Source organism: Scyliorhinus torazame, chromosome 4 (genome assembly GCF_047496885.1).
Source record: "Scyliorhinus torazame isolate Kashiwa2021f chromosome 4, sScyTor2.1, whole genome shotgun sequence".
NCBI classification, from domain to species: Eukaryota; Metazoa; Chordata; class Chondrichthyes; order Carcharhiniformes; family Scyliorhinidae; genus Scyliorhinus; species Scyliorhinus torazame.
In genome coordinates this window covers 211,711,421-211,729,855 of record NC_092710.1, presented here as the reverse complement: position 1 = coordinate 211,729,855, position 18,435 = coordinate 211,711,421, and the positions used below count along the sequence as shown (strand labels likewise).

At 50.9% G+C, this 18,435-nt stretch overlaps 1 protein-coding gene across 7 annotated transcripts in view; it reads right to left on the bottom strand.

Annotated features, from left to right (window-relative positions):
• The window catches only part of mtcl3a (MTCL family member 3a), an 87,141-nt gene that overhangs the window by 13,524 nt on the left and 55,182 nt on the right, over positions 1–18,435 (bottom strand). For 6 of the 7 annotated variants that reach the window (XR_011940719.1, XM_072499235.1, XM_072499233.1 and 3 more), the window contains one exon: positions 16,894–17,145. The exons of the other annotated variant lie outside the window; for it this stretch is intronic. Coding sequence is in view for 5 of the 6 variants with exons in the window: in XM_072499235.1 (XP_072355336.1) it covers positions 16,894–17,145 (252 nt within the window). In the remaining variant the exon portion in view is untranslated. The remainder of the gene's footprint in view (positions 1–16,893; positions 17,146–18,435) is intronic. 7 annotated transcript variants of the gene reach the window in all.

The following is an 18,435-nucleotide window of genomic DNA, read 5'->3' as shown; positions in this document are numbered from 1 at the left end:
ATTTACTCCTTCCACCACTGGTGTTCAGTGGTAGCAGTATATACATTTACAAACTACACAGCAGTAAATCTCCAAGGCATCCTCAATGACAATTTCCAAACTCGACCTCTACCATCTCGAAAGACAATTTCAGCAGACAATCGAAACTTCACCAGCTGCAAGTTTGCATCAAAGCCACACACCATCCTGACTTGGAACTATGTATCACTGTACCAAAATCTTGGGACTACTTCCCCAACAGCACTGTGGGTGTACCTACATTATATGGACTGCAGCACTTCAAGCAGGTGACTCACCACCTCCATTTCAAGGGCAAAAATTACTGATTTTGCCACCAACTCTTACATCCTGAGAATTAATTTTAAAAACTCATGCGTTTTAGGTCCTTCAAGTAGTGAATGCTGATGCCACGTTCAATGATTTTGCATTTTGTCCTTTTTCCAGAAGTACAAAAGGAAGCATATCCATATTGTTGGTGATCAGATCCCTTTTATTTCTAAAAATTCAATGTCTGCTGTTTTTTTTGAACATCCGCACTGGCAATTCCAGAAAAATTCATGCTGCCTACTTGTTCTTTCAATCAAGGATGACGCATTGGGACTAAGGTAGCTCAGAATTTTACTGGAAGCTATATTAAAAGAATAGAGTAAATAAATCTGTCCATTAAAACTAATCACAGTTGTTTTAAGTCGCTAAGTCTTTTGATAAATAGTAAACCCAATTACATGTAACAATATTCATACTTGAGCAAGCTTTGAATGCTATTGGATACATTTTCCAGTCCCGCCCACCCCAGGAATTGTCACAGGCAGGACAGACAATTTGACGGACCATTGAAAGGTCAGTTGTCCTCGGGCAGGAATCCCTGGTCGCGGAGTGGAAGGGACCACAAAAATCTCACTCTATATGTGAAGAGAAGGGGAGGTGAAAACAACTTACGTTTGAGTGACATTTGTGCAACAATGGAGCCTGCAGTCAGCGGAAAAGTGCTCCCTGTTGTTCTTGAGGCAAGTTATCACAACAATTTATCTTGTGAGATGGGCGTCCCCTTTCATGACGTCAGTTTTCATTTTTCGACAAGGTCTCACATAAGAGACTAGTGTACACAATTGGGATTGGGGATAATATATTGAGATGGATAGATAACTGGTTGGTAGACAGGAAACAAAGTAGGAATAAACAGATCTTTTTCCAAGTGGCAGGCTGTGGCTAGTGGGGTACCAAGGGATCAGTGCAAGGACCCCAGCTATTCGCAATGTATATTAATGATTTAGATGACAGAACTAAATTAATATTTCCAAATTTGCAGATGACACAAATCTGGGTAGGAGGGTGAGCTGTGAGGAGGATGCAGAGATGCTTCAGTGTAATTTGGACAAGTTGAATGAGTGGTCAAATGGCAGATGCAGTACAATGTGGATAAATGTGAGAATATCCACTTTAGTAGCAAAAACAGGAAGGCAGATTATCTGAATGTCTATTGATTGTGAGAGGGGAATGTGCAATGAGATCTTGGTGTTCTTGTTCACCAGTCACTGAAAATAAGAATGCAGGCAATCGGCGATGAAGAAGGCAAATGGTAAGTTGGCCTTCATAGAGAGAGGATTCGAATACAGATGCAGGAATGTCCTGTTACATTATACAGGACCTTGGTGAGACCAAATCTGGAATGTCGGGTGCGATTTACCGATTGTTCAAGTCGGCGGGAAATTCCGGTCCCATGCCAGCGCAAGGGTTTCCTGGCGACGAAGGGTGCAGTCAACTGGAAATCCCGTTGACAACGGCGAGACAGGTAGATCCTGCTAAGAGGCTCCCTCCACCGCCGAAAAACATGCAGCGGGGTGGTTGGTAAATCCCACCCATTGCGTGATGTTTTGGTCTCCTTATTTAAGGAAGGATTTTCTTGCTATCACGGGAGTGTACAGATTTACCAGGGATGGCAGGACTGACGTATGAAGTGAGATTGAGTCAGTTAGGATTGTATTCGCTGGAGTTCAGAAGAATGAGGGGAGATTTTATAGAAACTTAGAAAATTCTTGCAGGACTGGACAGGGTAGATAGAGGAAGGATATTTACGATGGCAGGGGGAGTCCAGAACTAGAGGTCACAGTCTGATTTAATGCCCGTCAACTTCTCGAAAACATAAAGCAGTTGAGGCCAGGCATTTTATGTTTTCAAGGCATTAGATATAGTTCTTGGGGGATAAAGGAAAAAGGGATCAAAGGATATGGGAGGAAAGCAGGAACTGGTTACTGAATTGGATGATCAGCATGATCATAATGAATGGTGGAACAGGCTCAAAGGGCTGCATGGCCTCCTCCTGCTCCTATTTTTGATGATTGGTTGTCTTTGTCACTTTTGCTAGCCCACCAAAACCACACGTCAACCAAGCTTGCGGCTCGATTACATCATGTCGGAGTGGACGCAGAATAGAAAACCAGCATCAAAACAGTGTCGCCCCCAATTTGGTTGTCGGAAGGGATTCTCTGCCCGATTGCCAATCACGATACCAGCACGGGCAACGGAGAATCCCACCCATCGACTTTGCAAACTAATGCTCTATTTCCAACCTCTATTTTCTCCCTAGTTTCTCATCAGATTCCATTGTTGTGCCTTGTCACCCAAATCTATGCCCACCTTTCCACAAATTGCATGTGTGACTTCCTTCGATCAAATTTTCAACTCTGTAACAATACCGCATTGGTTCTTATCAAAGTCACAAATGACATCCTATGTGACTATGACAATAGTAAACTCATCATTTCTGCCAGCAGTTTTTGACCTGTTGATCACACCGTTCTCATAGAATTTACAGCGCAGAAGGCGGCCATTCGGCCCATCGAGTCTGCACCGGCTCTTGGAAAGAGCACCCCACCCAAGGTCAACACCGCCACCCCATCCCCATAACCCAATAACCCCACTAAGGGCAATTTTGGACGCTAAGGGCAATTTACCATGGCCAATCCACCTAACCTGCACATCTTTGGACTGTGGGAGGAAACCGGAGCACCCGGAGGAAACCCACGCACACACGGGGAGGATGTGAAGACTCCGCACAGACAGTGACCCAAGCCGGGAATCGAACCTGGGACCCTGGAGCTGTGAAGCAATTGTGCTATCCACAAGGCTACCGTGCTGCCCAACACCACCTCCAACACCTCTCAACCATCGTTGCAATGGGGGCCCAGAAATTGCCTGGGTCCATTCTTATCTATTCAGTCACAGTCAAAGAATTACCTTCAATGGTTTTTTTTTCCCATTCCTGAATAGTTATCTCTAGTTTCCTCAACGTATTATCCTTAGTCACCTCCTATTTCGTCCCAGACGCAAATCCAGTTATGGCCGCTAACTCTAGCGAGAGAGCCAAAAAGGATTTGCGCCAGTGAGGTTTCATGGTGGGCTCCTCCCTGCACCCCGCTGGTGCAATAATTGGGCTTGAACTTGATTACCATGCATTTAAATATCCACAAATAGCTTTACGCCATTGCTTCCAGGATCGCTGTATGTCTCCACCCCCCTCCACTCTCCCACTCACCCCCCCACCCCCCAACGTGATGGCACATCTGCAGGAATCCCTACTGGTTTCTAGGAAGGGCAGCCAGTCATGATAACCAAGCTGGCAGCGCGGAGGACAGTATAACCACAGGTGATGAGGGTGTCTTTGCGGAGTCTGCACCGACTCCCCATGTCTGCGTGGGTTTCCTCCGGGTGCTCCGGTTTCCTCCCTTGCGTCCCAAAAGACGTGCTGTTAGGTGAATTGGACATTCTGAATTCTTCCTATGTGTACCCGAAGCAGGAATGTGGCGACTAAGGGATTTTCACCGTAACTTCATTGCAGTGTTAATGTATGCCTTCTTGTGACACTAATAAAGATTATTATTACATGGCCAGGCAGTGCCCTGACACATCCCTCTAGCAGTTCCAACATGGCAGTGCTATGGCACATGTGGGGGTTGGTGATAGTTGGGGGCAGGGCTATGGGAGGGCATGCCTGCATTGGTGGGTTTGAGGTGGGGCTCTAATGACCCGATGTTGAAGATGATGCGGAGGGGGAATTTTAACTTCATTTTGAGATCAGTGTGCCCTTCAAAAAGGGCGTCCTGATCTCTGAATCCCAGCTTTGCCAATGAGTTTAGGTGATGCACCCCCCCCCCCACACCCCCCGCACCCCCCCCACCCCCACCCCCACAACAGGTGATAGAATTTAAACTCAATAAAATATCTGGAATTATCTGTCGATTGTCGGAAAAACCCATCTGGGTCACTAATGTCCTTACCTGATCTGACCTACATGTGACCCCAGACCGACAGCAATGTGGTTGACTCTTAACTGCCCACTCAAGGGCAATTAGAGATGCAATGCCCACATTCCATGAACGAATAAAAAAAGTCCCATTCATCCATCACCTGTGTGCTCAGTGACCTACCTGAACTTCCGGTCAAGCAATACCTCAATTTTAAAATCATCCTGGTTTTTAATTCCCTTCATAGCCTCACCCCACTCTATCTCTGTAATGTCTCCAGTCCTACAATCCTCTAAACTATCTGCATTTCTCCACTCTGCCTCTTGATCATCCCTGATCGTAGTCACGGTGTCATTGGTGGCCATGTCTTCAGATGTCAGGGCCTTGGATTCTGGAATTCTCTCCTTAAACTCAGCACCTATCTATTTCTCTTTCCTACTTTAGGACATTCCTTAAAATCAATCTTTCGACCAGGTTTTTGGTCATCTACCCGATTATGTCATTCAGTGTCAACTTTTGTTTGAAACGCCTCTTGTGAAATGCCTAGGGAATTTTTTTACCACGTTAAAGGCACTGTATGAATATTGTTGCTGTAGTTGTAGTTGCCCTGCTTACTGTTGTCCCTTTTAGCCTGTTCCAGAGCTTTACTCTAAAAATGTCTACCTGAATTGTGCTCAGCACGGTAGGGAATGACAGTGTAGAGAGGTAGATTTTCTACTTTGCTCTCAGTGTGTGGTTACCGCTCTACATATATTTTGTGATTTACTGTGGGAAATGTCATGTGAGGGCCCCTTTAAGAAAAGTGTGTTTTATCAAATGGCAGCAGTGATGTCACTGGGTGGGTGGAGCTGGGCTGTGATTCTGTCTTTTACTTTCATTTTGAGCTGGAAGTGGCTTTGTGGCTCTGAGTTTTTTGGTTTTGTTTTCAGTTGGGAGCCGCATTCAAACAAAGGTGTATTTTTTGTCTCTCGCTCTCTGCATGCTAAAGAATGTCTCCAGACCACTTGATATCAAATAATACCTGTTGTCTGTAAGGAATTCAAACCAACAGGGCACGTTCTCCACTCCCGCCCCGTTTGGGAGAATCGCCTGGGCCGCCAAAATTTCCCGGGACGCCGGTCCGACACACTCCCGCGATTCTCCCAAGCGGCGGGAACAACCAGGTCGAGTTCCGCAGGCCGGAGAATCGCCGGAGACACCCAAAATGGCGATTCTCCAGCACCCCCGCTATTCTCATGCCCGGATGGGCCGAGCGGCCAGGCCAAAACGGCGGGTTCCCCCCGGCGCCGTCCACACCTGGTCGCTGCTGTCGTGAACGGTGCATGAACGCTGGGGGGGCGGCCTGCGGGGGTGATCCTGCACCGGAGGGTACCTCAAAAGTGGGGTGGCCCGCGATCGGTGCCCACCGATCGTCGGGCCGTCCTCTCTGAAGGAGGACCTCCTTCCTTCCGCGGCCCCGCAAGATCCGTCCGCCATCTTCTTGCGGGGCGGACTTAGCGAGGACGGCAACCACGCATGCGCGGATGACGCCCGTTATGCGGCGCCGCCTTTACGCGGGCGACAAGGCCTGGCGCGTGTAGATGACGCGGCCCCGATCCTGGCCCATTGTCAGGGCCTGAATCGGTCGGGATCGGGGCCGTTTCGCCCCGTCGTGAACCTCGACCGCGTGCACGACGGCGCAGCCACTTCGGCGCGGGAGTGGAGAATCCCACCCACAGGTTTTGTAGAAAAAAGGGGTGGGATTCTCCACTCCCGCGCCGAAGTGGCCGCGCCGTCGAGGTTCACGACGGCGCGAAACGGCCCCGATCCCGGCCGATTCAGGCCCTGACAATGGGCCAGGATCGGGGCCGCGTCAGCTACACACGCCAGGCCTTGTCGCCCGCGTAAAGGCGGCACCGCATAGATGACGCGGCCGGCGCCTCATAACGGCCGTCATCCACGCGTGCATGGTTGCCGTCCTCTCTATGTCGGCCCCGCAAGAAGATGGCGGACGGATCTTGCGGGGCCGCGGAAGGAAGGAGGTCCTCCTTCAGAGAGGACGGCCCGACGATCGGTGGGCACCGATCGCGGGCCACCCCACATTTGATGTACCCCCCGGTGCAGGATCCCCCCTCGCCCCTCCGCAGGCCGCCCCCCCCCCCAGCGTTCACGCACCGTTCGCGATGGCAGCGACCAGGTGTGGACGGCGCCGGGGGGAACCCGCCGTTTTGGCCTGGCCGTTCGGCCCATCCGGGCCTGAGAATAGCGGGGGTGCCGGAGAATCGCCATTTTGGGTGTCTCCGGCGATTCTCCGGCCCGCGGAACTCGACCGGGCCGTTCTCGCTGCTTGGGAGAATCGCGGGAGGGCGTCGGACCGGCGTCCCGGGAAATTTTGGCGGCCCAGGCGATTCTCCCAACAGGCGCGGGAGTGGAGAATCGCGCCCAGGGTGTTTGGCTTATGGATGTTGTTAGGAAAGCTATTTAGGGTCACTTATAGAGTACTGTATCTTTGGGAGGTATTTGTGTTGGTAGTTGATAAGATGTTTACTGTGTGTATATAAAATGTTAACTGGCTTCATAGAATAAACATTGTTTTGTATAAAAATACTTGGATCTCTATAGCATAACGCCTAGAAAGTGGGCCCTTGTGCTCCTCATAACCAAAATCTATTAAAAGTTGTAGGTCAGGTGAACTCCATGATATACTTTGGGGTTCTCTCTACCCTGGCCCAAAACAGAAGCCAAAGGGAATGTACAAAATGGACATAGTTCTTTACAGATAGATATATTACCTTATGAATTAAAATCAAAACAGATATCATGGAATTGATTATGGATGCACAGGTACTTCATTTGGAATCAGTTCAGAGACGCTTCACTAGACTAATTCCCTTAATAAAGGGATTGTCTTTTGAGAACAAATTAAGCAAGTTTGACCTATACTCATTGGAGCGGAGAAGAATGGGAGGTAATCTATTGAAATGTAAAAGGTTATGAGGGGGCTTGAGACGGTAGATGCTGAGAGGATGCTTCCTCTCGTGGGGGCACAGTTTACGTACAAACATACACATTAGGAGCAGGGGTAGGCCACTCGGCCCCTCGAGCCTGCTCCACCTTTTAATAAGATCATCATTGATCGGATTGTAACCGTAACCCCACATTCCTGTCTACCCGTAGTAATCTTTCACCCCCTTGCTGATCAAGAATCTATTTAGCTCTGTTTAAGAGATGTTCAAAGACTCTGTTTCAACCACTATTTGAAGAAGAGAGTTACAAAGACTCACGAACCTCTGAGAGAAAAAGATTATCCCCATCTGTCTTAAATGAGCAGTTCATTATTGTTAAATAGCGACCCCTAGTTCTAGGTTCTCCCACAGAAGGAGAAATCCTTTCCACATCCACTCTGTCAGGGCAGCAAGGCGACACCGTAGTTGGCACTGCAACCTAGCAGTGCCAGGGACCCGGATTCGATTCCGGCCTTAGGCGGCTTTCCATGTGGAGATTACACTTTCTCCAAGTGTCTGTGTGGTTTTCCTCCGTGTGCTCCGGTTTCCTCCCACAGTCCAAAGTTAGGTGGATTGGCCGTGCTAAATTGCCCTTTAGTGTCCAAAGATTGGGTGGGGTTAATGGGGTAGGGTGGGGAAGTGGTCCAAGATTGCGTACTTTTTCAGAGAATTGGTGCAGATCTGCTGAATCTGCACTGTAGGGAATCCCCTCAGGATCTTATATATTTCAATCAAGTAAATCAAGTTTAAAGATAAGTGGTGTGTCAATAATGACAGATAGACTTCCGGTGGCGTTCGTGAGCGGAGCGGTCGCAGCAAAAAGGCTCCCGCAGTTTTTAAAGTTTCCCGCAAAATCGGGAGCAGGGGAACTGGGCCCTCGGGAGAGGAGCGATCCGGCGGCAAGCCCCCCCCCCGCCCCACCGGCAGCGACCACCATGAGGCAGGAACAAAGAGGGACTCCGGACCAGAAGCCACTCTCTCTCCCTCTCGACCTGGGTGAGTGAGGGAAAAGGAAGGAAAAAATAACTTTTGCAAAAACAAAACTCTGAAAAGAAAACTTTTAAAACTTAAAAAAAAAAATTATTTTTGCACTTTTCTTATTCTCACCCAAAACAAGTTCACCTGAGAAGAATTTTATAAAAGAAGGGAAAAATAAAGTGGTAAAGGAGAGAAGGGAGGGGAGAAGAACAAGGGAAGGGCGGGGGGGGGGGGAAAGAGAGAAAATAAATAAATAAAGAGGGGGGGGGAAATAGAGGTAAAAAAGGGGGGAAATGCCAGAAGGGAGCCAAAGCAGAAGGAGAAGGGGCACCAAAGACAGACGGGGCAATGGGCGAGGCAGTTCAGGCGAGTCAATCAGCGAGCAAAGCGGCAGGACGGAAGTATCGCCGCATTAAAAAGAGCTGGGCAGACAGGTGCAGTCTCCCCCAGGGCCAGTGGGGAGCTGGAACTGGAAGGCAGCCGTTGCCGATGCGGAGGGAACTTCAGCAGGTAATCAAGGCAGAGGCTAGGGCAGACATAGAGGCCGCAGTGCAGGCAGCAATGGCAAAGGCCCTGGCGGAGGTGCAGCAGGCCCTGGGCAGAGCAGAGGAGAAATTGGACGCCCAAGGGAAGAAACTGGAAGCCCAAGAGGCGACCATCAAGGAACTGGAGAAAGCAGCGACTGACGTGAGCGACCGGATCACGGTCCTGGAGAGGGAGGTGGCGAGACTGGGCACAACACAGGGGAGCCTGAAGGGCAGAGTGGACGACCAGGAAAACCGCTCAAGGAGGCAAAATGACAGGATAGTGGGCCTACCAGCGGAGATCGAGGGTAGAAGCCCCACGGCATACGTGGCCGAGATGCTGGGCAACTTAGTGGGGAAGAAAACCTTTCCCAGCCCACCAGAAATGGACAGAGCACACCGGTCGCTGCGCCCGAAGCCCAAAGCAGGGGAACACCCGAGAGCAGTTATAGCTAAACTGCACCGGTACCAAGATAGGGAAACAATCCTACGCTGGGCCAGGATAAACAGAACCTGCAAATGGGAAGGACACGCCATTAGAATTTACGAGGACATTGGGGCAGACCTAAAGGAGACGGGCCGAGTTTAATAGAGCGAAAGCAGCTCTTCACAAGAGCAATGTGCGTTTTGGAAGCTGTACCCAGCGAAACTCTGGGACACATACCAAGAAAGAGAATACTTCTTTACAGCCCCTGCTGAAGCAAACAAGTTTGTCGAGGAACACGGGCTGGAAAACTACCAGCGAAGGTAGAAATGAGGGGCCCCTGGCAAGGGGCAACAACACGCTGACGGGGGGGTGGGGAGGGGGGGGGGGGGGGGGGGGAGGTGAGGCAACTCCAGGCCCCCCCCACCACGGTGAGCGCACCCTGAACTAAGAACAGACCACTGCCTGAGGGACCGCTTCAGGTGGGAGGCCTGGCCCCCAGCACGAGGGAACGAGAGTAGCGGAGAAGGGAGAGCAAGCAAGAGGAGTGCAGGGTAGGATAGGGGAAGAGCAGTGGGAATTCTCCTTCTTCTCCCCAGTACACAACGTGTACACCAGAATTGACTTCTTTGTGGTCAGGAAAACGGTGCTTCCGGGGATAGACAAGGTGGAAAACTCCGCAATTGTGATATCAGACCACGCTCCACACTACATGGACGAGAGGCTGGAGACGGGCAGGGCCCAACGCGCCACATGGAGGTTGGACGTCGTCCTACTAGCGGACAAGGCCTTCAACGAAAGGTTATCACGGGCCATTGCAGAGTACACAGAGAACAACCAGAACGGGGAGGTCTCACCCTCCACGTTCTGGGAAGCACTAAAGGCCGTACTAAGAGGGGAAATCATCGCTTTCAAAGCGTGAAGAGATAGGGAGGAAAGTGTAGCAAGGCAGCAGCTGGTCGACTCCATACTGGAGGTAGACCATAAATACTCCGAGGCCCCGACCGTAGAGCTCCTGGCGGAGAGGAAAGAGCTGCAAAGGAACTTTGACCTGTTCTCTACCAGGAAAGCAGTGCACCAACTCCGCCAGGCATGTGAGACCCTATACGAACACGGAGACAAAGCCAGCCGCCTGTTGGCACACCAGCTGAGAAAGCAGGCAGCCACCAGAGAAATTGCACAAATCAGGGATACCAGAGGCACGCAAGAAACAGAACCAGAAAAGATCAACAAAACCTTCAAGGCCTTCTACCAAGGGTTGTACACCTCAGAGCCCCCAATGGGGAAGTCTGGGATGAAACAGTTCCTTGATGGACTGGACATTCCAGTTGTGGGGGAGGGCAAAAAACGGGGCTTGGAAACACCACTAGCACTGGGAGAGATCATGGACAGCTTTAGCTCCATGCAGGCGGGGAAGGCGCCGGGAACCGACGGGTTCCCGGCGGACTTCTACAAAAAATTTGCGACAGCACTGGCCCCGCACCTGCGGGAGATGTTCACAGACTCGCTAGCGAGGGGCACACTGCCGCCCGCGCTAGCACAGGCCTCAATCTCGCTGATACCTAAGAAAGACAAAGACCCAACGGAATGTGGGTCATACAGACCCATCTCACAGCTGAATGCAGATGCCAAAATACTGGCCAAAAGGTCAGAAGACTGTGTACCTGAGGTGGTCGCAGAGGACCAGACGGGCTTTGTCAAAGGTAGACAGCTTACCTCGAACATCAGGCGCCTGCTGAACGTGATAATGACCCCCTCCGGGGAGAGAACACCAGAGGTGATCGTCTCCCTAGATGCAGAAAAGGCCTTCGACAGAGTGGAATGGAAATACCTCAAGAGCTGCTGGAGCGGTTCGGGCTTGGAACAGGGTTCACCTCCTGGGTAAAGCTCCTATACAACGCTCCCATGGCGAGCGTACGGACCAACAATACCAGCTCCCGATACTTCCAGCTGCACAGGGGCACCAGCCAAGGATGCCCACTGTTCCCGCTGCTGTTCGCTCTTGCGATCAAACCACTAGCAATCGTGCTCAGAGCAGCAAAAAGCTGGAGGGGGATCTGAAGGGGAGGCAGAGAGCACAGAGTCTCACTCTATGCAGATGACCTGCTCCTCTACATTTCGGATCCACAGAGCAGCATGGACGGAATCATCACGCTCCTGAAAGAGTTTTGCGCCTTCGCAGGCTACAAACTCAACATGAGCAAAAGCGAGATCTTCCCGGTACACCCACAAGTAGGTGGGGCAGCACTAACCGGACTGCCGCTTAAACAAGCCCGACACAAATTCCGCTACCTGGGGATCCAAATAGCCCATGACTGGAAAGGGATCCACAAATGGAACCTCACCAGTCTGACAGAGGAAGTAAAAAAGGACCTGCAAAGATGGAACACACTCCCACGCGGGGAGAGTCCAGACGATCAAAATGAACGTGCTGCCCAGGTACCTCTTCCTATTCAGATCCATCGCGATCTACATCCCCAAGGCCTTTTTCAAAGCACTAGACGTTCATGGCGTTCGTATGGGGGGGGGGGGAATGCTAGGATCCCAAAGAAGGTCTTACAAAAAACAAAATCCAGGGGGGGGGGCTTGCCCTCCCAAACCTACAACTTTACCACTGGGCAGCGACAGCCGAGCGAATAAGGGGATGGATCAAGGAGCCAGAAGCCGAGTGGGTACGCGCGGAAGAGGCCTCCTGCAGGGGGACCTCCCTCCGGGCCCTCGCCATGGTGGCGTTCCCATCCCCATCCCCATCCCCACCCAAAAAAGCCACCCTCCAGTCCTGGAACCAACTACGGCAACAATTTGGCCTGACCAGAATGTCGGACAAAGCTCCCATCTGCAACAACCATAGGTTCACGCCAGCACTGACTGACGCCACCTTCAAAAGGTGGGGACAGGACAGAAGGACACTGACAGTCAGGGACCTATACACGGACGGCAGGATCGCAACACTGGGCGAACTGACAGTGAAATTCCAGCTAGCCAGGGGGAACGAGCTAAGGTACCTGCAACTAAAAAACTTCCTACAAAAGGAGACAGGGACATACCCACAACCACCACGACAGACACTACTGGAAGAGTTACTGGACGCAAGCATGCTAGATAAAGGAAACTGTAGTGGCACGTATGACCGACTGGTAGAAGGGGCCGACACCGTATTGGACACAACAAGAATGAAGTGGGAGGACCTGGGGATCGAAATAGGGTGGGGACTCTGGAGCGAAGCACTGCATAGGGTCAACTCCACCTTCACGTGCACAAGGCTCAGCCTGACGCAACTAAAAGTTGTACATAGAGCCAACATAACAAGAACCCGTATGAGTAGGTTCTTCCCGGAGGTGGAGGATAGATGTGAATGGTGTCAAGGAGGCCCGGCCAATCACGCCCACATGTTCTGGTCCTGCCCCGGACTTGTGGAGTACTGGACAGCCTTCTTCGAGGCAATGTCCAAGGTGGTGGGGGTGAGGGTGGAGCCATGCCCAAAAGTGGCAGTCTTCGGGGTTTCAGACCAGCCAGATCTATTCCTGGGGAGGAGGGCGGGCGCCCTTGCCTTTGCCTCCCTGATATCCCGCCGTTGAATCCTGTTCGATTGGCGGTCAGCAGCACCACCCAATCGGAATCTCTCCAAATGGATAAAATCAAATTCGCCATCCGAGGGTCAGACGACGGCTTCCACAGAACGTAGGAGCCATTCACCCAATTGTTCCGAGACCCGTTTGTGGCCAACAAACAAGCAGAAGAATAGCCAGGTAGCCAAGAAACAGGGAAGAGTAGCCAAAGCATGAGAGGGAGAGATAGACCGGGGGGGAGGAGACAGCTAAATCTAAGAGGAAGGAAAGGCGAGCCACGGGGGGGGGGGGGGGGGGGGGGGGGGGGGGGGCGGGGGTAGAGGGAAGAGATGGAACAATAGTGGAAAGCCGGGGAGGGGGAGGCAGGGAAACGTTAACAAACTTAACGTTCACAGGAACAGAGAAAACGGGAGGGCCGCAGAAGCGTAACGAGACAATGGCAGCGAACTCTGTCTGGGAGAAGCAAGGGACGACAACATCACGAACAGATGCCTACTTATGTGTGTAAATAATTTTGCCAAATGTACAGAGCTGCTGCTGTTGAGCAGGGGCATAATACCGTCCGATGGCTTCTCAGGGAAAATTAAAACGTCAGCAGCAGCAGCGACCCGTAGGGGAGTGGGGGTGAGTGCTCCGTTGGGAGGGTGTGGGAAGACTGAGGCGCGTGGGGTCACGTCTAGTCAATTGCTATTGTATATTCTCTTTTTGCACTATGTTAACGTTCACTCTATTTTGCTGTGTTAGGATTATTACTATTTATTATGAAAAACTTTGCAGAACTTTAATTTAAAAAATAAAAAAAATAAAAAATAATGACAGATCGAGCAGCAAGGTAGCACAGAGGTTAGCACTGTTGCTTCACAGCTCCAGGGTCCCCAAGTTAGATTCCCGGCTTGGGCCACTGTCTTGTGCAGAGTCTGCACGTTCTCCCAGTGTCTGATTGGGTTTCCTCCGGGTGCTCCGGTTTCTTCCCACAGTCCAAAAATGTGCAGGTTAGGAGGATTGGCCGTGCTAAATTGCCTTTAGTGTTCAAAAAGGTTAGGTAGGGGTTTCTGGGTTACGGGGATAGGGTGGAGGCGTGGGCTTAAATACGGTGCTCTTTCCAAGGGCCGGTGCAGACTCAATAGGCCGAATGGCCCCCTTCTGCTCTGTAAATTCTATGATAAGGAGGAACTCCTTCTCTCAGTCATTGGAATTCTCTTCCTCAGATAGCAGTGGTGGCTGGGTTAATCAAATATTCAAGGCTGGGTTAGGCCACTGATACGCAATCAATACGCTTGAGTCCACGTGGAGTCATATCGATTCAGCTTTAATCAGATAGAACTGTACCCAGCAGCGAAGTTACAGAAGTGAAGGCTGCTGGGACAGCATTAATTCTTATACCCCGCCTCTCAGGGCAGGGCTATGTACATTGCCCAATGGTAGACCCCGTGGTCTAGCCAATGGTCATCCCTCTCTCTGGTACCGCAATACCTGGTATTACCACATTCATCCCCTGTTAAAAGATGGCCAGTATTACTGTCGCCTTTTCATGGTAGGACCAGGTATTGCAGGTACCGTGCTATCGAGGGTTGCGGAGAAAGTTCTTGCGTTGTTAATTCTCTTCATGGTGCTGCAATCAGACGATCGGGCGGCTGGTCGTCCTACTGGAGCGTCTAAGTTTCGGCGGCGATCCTGGTGAGGGCCCCGGCGGTAGTGACTCCGGGAACGTGGTGTCTTCCTCCCAGGCAGTTTCGTCACCCCTAGGCAACGCTGTAAGGTAGAAGGAAGGGATGCCTGTAGGGGGCGTCGGTGCCTGCTCGGCTCTGGGTCGGGGTTCTGGCGGCAGTACTGACCCTCCGGTCAGGTACGGTGGGGGGGGGGGGGGGGGGGGGCGGGGGCGGGGGGCAGTGGCTCGGGCACGTGTGGGGCTCCGGCGGGCGCCAGGTCCCGGAGGGAGACCGTATCTTGGCGTCCGTCGGGGAACGCTACGTAGGCGTACTGGGGGTTGGCATGCAGCAGGTGGACCCTTTCGACCAGCGGGTCCGACTTGTGCGCCCTCGCATGTTTCCACAGCAGGACGGTTCCGGGTGTTGCTAGCCAGGTTGGGAGCGAGGTCCCCGAGGAGGACTTCCGTGTCGGGGTGGACGAAGCTCTCCGAGCTCCCGGAGTCGATGAGGCATGACGTCATGTGGCCGTCGATGCCGATCGTCGTGGTGGCCTTTGCTAGCGTTCGGGGCCGACTCTGGTCCAGGGTAATGGAGGCCAGCTGCAGCAAGGAGTGAAGATCGGGCAGCGCATAGTCAGCCGTGTTGGGGCTTGAGGCCCCATCCAAGATGGCGCCGTCCATGGATCGCACATGGAGTCCGGGGACTCCGAAGATGGCAGCGGGGGAGGAACAAAATGGCGGCGGGGAGGAGCAAACTGGCGGCGCACGCTGCTCCAGCATGGCGGAGGCCAGCTGCAGCAAGGGGTTTTGGTCCGGCAGCGCGTAGCCAGCCGTGCTGGGGGCTTGAGGCCCCATCCAAGATGGCGCCGGCCAGGGATCGCCCATGGAGTTCGGGGACGGAGATCCCGACGATTGGACCGGCGAGGGACAAAATGGATGCGCGCAGTCCTCCAGCATGGTTGCCGGGGGGGGGGGGGGGGGAAAGAATGGCTGCGACTGCGACGCTGCCTGGCGGGGCAAAGGCTGCGGTGCGCGTTGGGCCGGCGGGGCTGGGAAAAGGGAGTGCGGCGGTGGGCCTGGGACTTGGAAGAACGGCTGTGGTTGCACAGCGGGCGGCTGGAGGAACGGCTGAGGGTAGTCATTGGATACCGCGTTCACCGCACGAGCGAGGCAGACTGCGGCATAGTGGCCTTTCTTGCCGCACCCTTTGCAGGTGACGGTGCGGGCCGGGCAGCGCGCGTGCGGGTGATTCACCTGGCCGCAGAAGAAGCAGCGTTGACTGGCGGCGGTAGCGGGGCGCCTTGCCTCGCGGCGCCTTGCCGCGCAGGCAGCGGGTAAGTCTGGGGGTTAAGCGGGTAAGTCTGGGGGCCTGCCGCGGCGGGGTGCCACGCAGCCCAGGGGGGTGCGGTGCGTGCAGGGGCGTACGCAAGTGCGTTTTTGTACGCCACGTCCATGGACCCTGCCAGGGCCCGGGCCTCGGTGAGGCCCAGCGTGTCCATTTCGAGCAGCCTTCGGCGAATGTCGGGGGAGATTATACCTGCCACAAAAGCGTCTCAAATTAAAAGTTCGGAGTGCTCATTCGCCGTCACCGCTGGGCAGCCGCAGTTTTGGCCAAGCACGATCAGTGCCCTGTAGAAATCTTCTAGCGTCTCATCTGGGCTCTGCCGTCTCGTTGCCAGCAGGTGACGGGCGTAGACCTGTAAGTGGACGAATGTAGTGTCCTTCCAGCAGTTCCATGGCTTTATCATAGTTCGCCGCCCCTTCGTTCAGGGGGTAGATCGCCGGGCTGACCCGCAAGCGTAGGTGGTGTATTTTCTGCCTTTCCGTGGGGGTGTCGGCAGCCGTATCGACGTAGCTCTGGAAGCATGCCAGCCAATGCTTATAAATCGCGGCAGAGTTTTCTGCGTGAGGGCTGAGCTGAAGGCACGCTGGCTTGATGCGGAGATCCATCCTTCAAAGTACTTATCTGATTAAATTGATACGCAATCAATACACTTGAGTCCACGTGGCATCATATTGATTCAGCTTTAATCAGGTAGAACTGTACCCAACAGTGAAGTTACAGAAGTGAAGGCTGCTGGGATGGCATTGGTTCTTATACCCCGCCTCTCAGGGCGGGGCTATGTACATTGCCCAATGGTAGACCCCGTGGTCTAGCCAATGGTCATTTCTCTCTGGTACGCAATACCTGGTGTTACCACAGCCACAATCTGATCAGTCACAATCTTATTGATCAGGAACAGGCTTGATAGGCCAAATGGCTTACTCCTCCTCTTGCTTCTCATGATCTTATGATCTGAAGAAATATATGATTTTATCAATTTTTTCCTTATTGCATTAAAGTAGAATTTATGACAAATCAATCTGTGATGATAACAATATAATGTTATCAGGTCACATGTAAATGGATTTGAGAAGCAACAACATAAAAGACTCTCTTCATACTATCCTATTTGCAAGAACATTGTAACGTCTTTCCAAAATCTTTTCTGCATGCTTTTTACATATGCTAAATACAGCACCTGTTCAATCTTCCTCTGCATGTCCTTCAGTTGACTTTCCCATTCCTTTCTTTCATTATCAAATTGTTCAAGTAACTCCATCTTCTCCCTGCCCCAGTTTCTCTCACTGATCTCCAGCTGTTTCCTCAGATCCATGGCCGCTGAGTGAATGTTTGCCAATAACTGCTTCTGTTCTTCCCTTTCTTTTCCAAATGTTTCGCTTGCTTCTTGGGGTGTTTTTTCAACACACTGTTTACTTGCCTTTAGTTCCAGCTATTTGGATGCAAGAAATAAGGTATTTGTGCATATTTCATACCCATGAATTTGTATTTTTTAAAAATAAATAGTGTTCAGGTTTTCAACATGTTTGTTAAGAGAATGAACATAAAACCAAACCAGAAAATGGTCCATATTTCCAAAACAATTAAAATGTAGATAGCCTCATCTCATAGTACACATGAATAATTAAACAACCGGTTTCCTTTTTAATGATGCATATAATAATGGTTTTTTTTTTAACATGTTGAAAGTTTAACATGCCTGAACTGGCTGCCAGCATCCATTCTTTAAAATCCATTTATCATGCCTAATGGTGTAGTTTTTAATCCAGTTATATCTGGTTATATGAGTCGACTGCCAGCAATGGAAATTAGATTTAACAGTAGAGCTCAAGGAATTTGAAGAATGTTGCAAAGACTTTAAAAAGCTTGGGAACCACTGACCTTCACAATTATGCTGGTGATTCTTAATGCATTTGTATCAATTTTTGTTGTTGTTTTAACAGAGTCAGGAATCCATTCAAGAATGTGTCCATGCAAATAGAAATTTTATGAAAATGTTTTAAGGATTGAGCCATCATATTAATGGAACACAATTCTGAGATAAATGTATAGAAGAGACAAAAGAACAAGCGCATATTCAAATCTGCTCAGAACAAGGATTATAAGAATTCATCTTTATCAATAGCTTGCTGTAGAAAGTCTACAAAATAACGTATGAGAATTATTTTCCCAAATATATCCTTAACTACAGAAAGTGACCATCCTGCAGTAATTATGGTTAGGGAACTGCTTTTAGTGTCTGCCATATTTTACCTGAAGCTTTTTGAGTACAAACAAGAAGTACTGGACTGCAAAATTAGGCCAAAAAGTCTGTCTACCATTACATTTTGGCCCTATACAAATTTCTGCTTAGGCCAAGCGAGGGCATTGAGAATTCCGGTTTGAAGCAGATGGAATGTTTTTGCTTAATATGAGAAAGGGAAATACAAGACCTCTGTTCCATTTTGCAGCTGGTCAATGTTGTTGATAATGTGATTGTGAACCGCACTATTGAAAACAGCTGTCCAGGATTGCTGGGGGAAATGTTGCAATTTAAAGGGTATTTAGGAGACATGGGTAGTAAAGTGTTAATATGCAGTTTAAATGATCACAATTTACTTTCTCTAATGAAATAGTAGAGTGCGCTCTACTGACTCGGAGGAGACCAGGCTTGACTTGGGGGACACCAGGGTTAGATTCGGGGGTACTGGGGTTTGATTCGGGAGTACCGGGGTTTTACTTG